Source organism: Heterocephalus glaber, unplaced genomic scaffold, assembly GCF_053883595.1.
Source record: "Heterocephalus glaber isolate CG9 unplaced genomic scaffold, H.glaber_assembly_v1.0 deba00000896, whole genome shotgun sequence".
NCBI classification, from domain to species: Eukaryota; Metazoa; Chordata; class Mammalia; order Rodentia; family Bathyergidae; genus Heterocephalus; species Heterocephalus glaber.
In genome coordinates this window covers 2,349,921-2,352,250 of record NW_028258170.1, presented here as the reverse complement: position 1 = coordinate 2,352,250, position 2,330 = coordinate 2,349,921, and the positions used below count along the sequence as shown (strand labels likewise).

At 38.8% G+C, this 2,330-nt stretch overlaps 1 protein-coding gene across 1 annotated transcript; it reads right to left on the bottom strand.

Moving 5' to 3' along the window:
- Nucleotides 1-750: 750 nt before the first annotated feature.
- Nucleotides 751-1,709, bottom strand: LOC101719956 (olfactory receptor 5M5). Its single transcript, XM_004869886.2, is given in 6 exon segments — nucleotides 751-794; nucleotides 797-925; nucleotides 928-990; nucleotides 993-1,296; nucleotides 1,298-1,639; nucleotides 1,641-1,709. Coding segments are annotated over 6 exon segments (951 nt in total).
- Between the last annotated feature and the right edge of the window lie 621 nt (nucleotides 1,710-2,330).

Below are 2,330 nucleotides of genomic sequence, written 5' to 3'. Positions count from 1 at the left end.
TTTCACAAGTAGGGAGAAACCAGTGGATATCAGACATGGGCGGGAAGGTGTTAAAATAGATTTTCTGTCCTATAGGTGACAGCAAGTTTTGTTAGCACACGTGGGGACATTTGCCAGAAACACCGATTGAAGCCCTACATAATAAACCTACAGAATTATATACTGTTAAAAATCAAGTAGTAGGGCCAGGGATTTAGCTCAGTGGTTCCACCACCTCCTCACAAGCACAGGGTCCCGAGTTTGATTCCTGGTACCAAAAAAAAAAAAAAATCAAGTAGTGATAGCACACGTTTTCAAAATTTTGCATACATATGTACATATATAACCACATATATGTTATTTGATGTACAAATTTTTTTCTGAAAAATTTTAAAAATGATAATAAAGTAACTGCCAAGTGAGAATGGTAGATAAAGGTGTAGAAAGAAATATTTTGCCCTTATATTGTACTCTTCTATAGAGGTTAGATATTTTACTACAAAAATATATAAATTTTATAATATAAGGACAATGTATAAAGTTTCAGGGTAAAACTGTATAATGACTATTTACCATATTGACACATATATCTTCCCACCCTTCATACATACATGACATTTAGGTGTCATATACAGTTATAGAATATTTGTACCTATATCTTTTGCTTTATTGTTTTTGATTTTCATCATGAATATAAAATTAGCTTTACTATAAATTCTAAAGTTGGATAAAGTGCTCACAAATAGACTTTTAATTTATAAAGAAAGATACTCAGCAATTTAATTTGGAAAATGCATTTCTTCTGGTCAGTTTTGAAAGGCTTGTTTCACATTCTTGTTCGTTAGACTATAGATGATTGGGTTCAGCATAGAGCTTACGAAAGTGTAGAAGACTGCAATGATCTTTGACTGTTCCACTGACTTGACTGTGGGAGGTCTCATATATAGAACAGGGTCCCATAAAACACAGTCACTGCCATCAGGTAGGACCCACACATGGAGAAACTTTGCACCTGCCCTTGGCACAGCGCATCCTAAGGATGGCAGTGAGGATAAACAGATAGGAGACAAAGATGATGAGGAGGGAGGTGGAAAGATTAAACCCTGCTACCACAAACATAGATGTTTCCTTAATGAAGGTGTCTGAACAGGAGAGGCAGGTAAGGGGTGGGTCAGCACAGTAGAAGTGGTTAATGATGTTGGAACCACAAAAGGTTAAGCAATACATCCACATGGTCTCCATGAGGCCACCGAGAAATCCGTAGATGTGGGGACCAGCGATCAGGCATGGACACACTCCTTTGGACTTCTTCCTGCCTGTAAATCAGAGGGTTGCAGATGGCCATGTACCTATTGTAGGCCATCACTGCTAGCATATAATATTCAGTGATCACCATGGTAATGAAAAAATAGCACTGCACCAAGCAGGCAGCCTAGGAAATGGTTTTCTTCTCTGCTAAGAAGTTCACCAGCATTTTGGGAGTGATGTTGATGGAATAGCACAGATCCAAGCAGAAAAAGCTGGCAAGAAAGAAGTACGTGGGAGTGTGTAGGCGGGAATTTGCTCAGATCCACCATGCCAAGTTTCCCCTGATGGTGATCAGGTAGATCACCAGGAACAGCACAAAAAGAACGGGCTGGAGCTCTGGGCAGTCAGTCCATTAGTCCCAAGAAAATAAACTCAGTCACCAAGATGGAATTTTCTCTGATTGTTTTCTTAGGCACCAGCATGTTCTCTTAGGTGACTTAAAATGGTTAAGAAGGTGAGTCCAGCATCTAGTGATTTGTTTTCTTTTTCTCTAATTCTCTGTGTCTCTCTGTAGCTTCAATTCTCATTCAGCCTCACATTATTATTAGAGAGTCAGAGAAGGTAGGGGAAGGTTGTTTTAAGAAGGTCATGGTCTCAATTAGCTCAATGCACAGTGTTCAGATGGTTCCTAAAGGGAGTGGGTCATTATGAAGACATATGCCCAGGTGTGATCCTGAATCAATGGTAACATGTATTTCAAAAGCATTTTTGCAGTTACTAATAGTGTGTGCATATTTACAAGCTTCGCCTTTGAGGATTTACCTCTCTATCGGCTGAGTTAGCCCAGAATTAGAGGGCCCTGAGTGAATTTCTCCAGGGTCTCTTTCACTGCTATATCTACAAGACTTGGAAACATGCCATTTCTATGGGATCAGAGCAAAGATTCTCAATTCTGGAATAACAAAGATGTACTATGTGTGAATTACTATGTGTAATTCAGAATGGAAGCAATTTTGTTAAAGGAGTTTGTGTGATTAAAACAAGAAGCCATGGGTAAAGGAGAAAAAAGTAATCAAATGTTTGATCCTAATCTCATTTGCTCA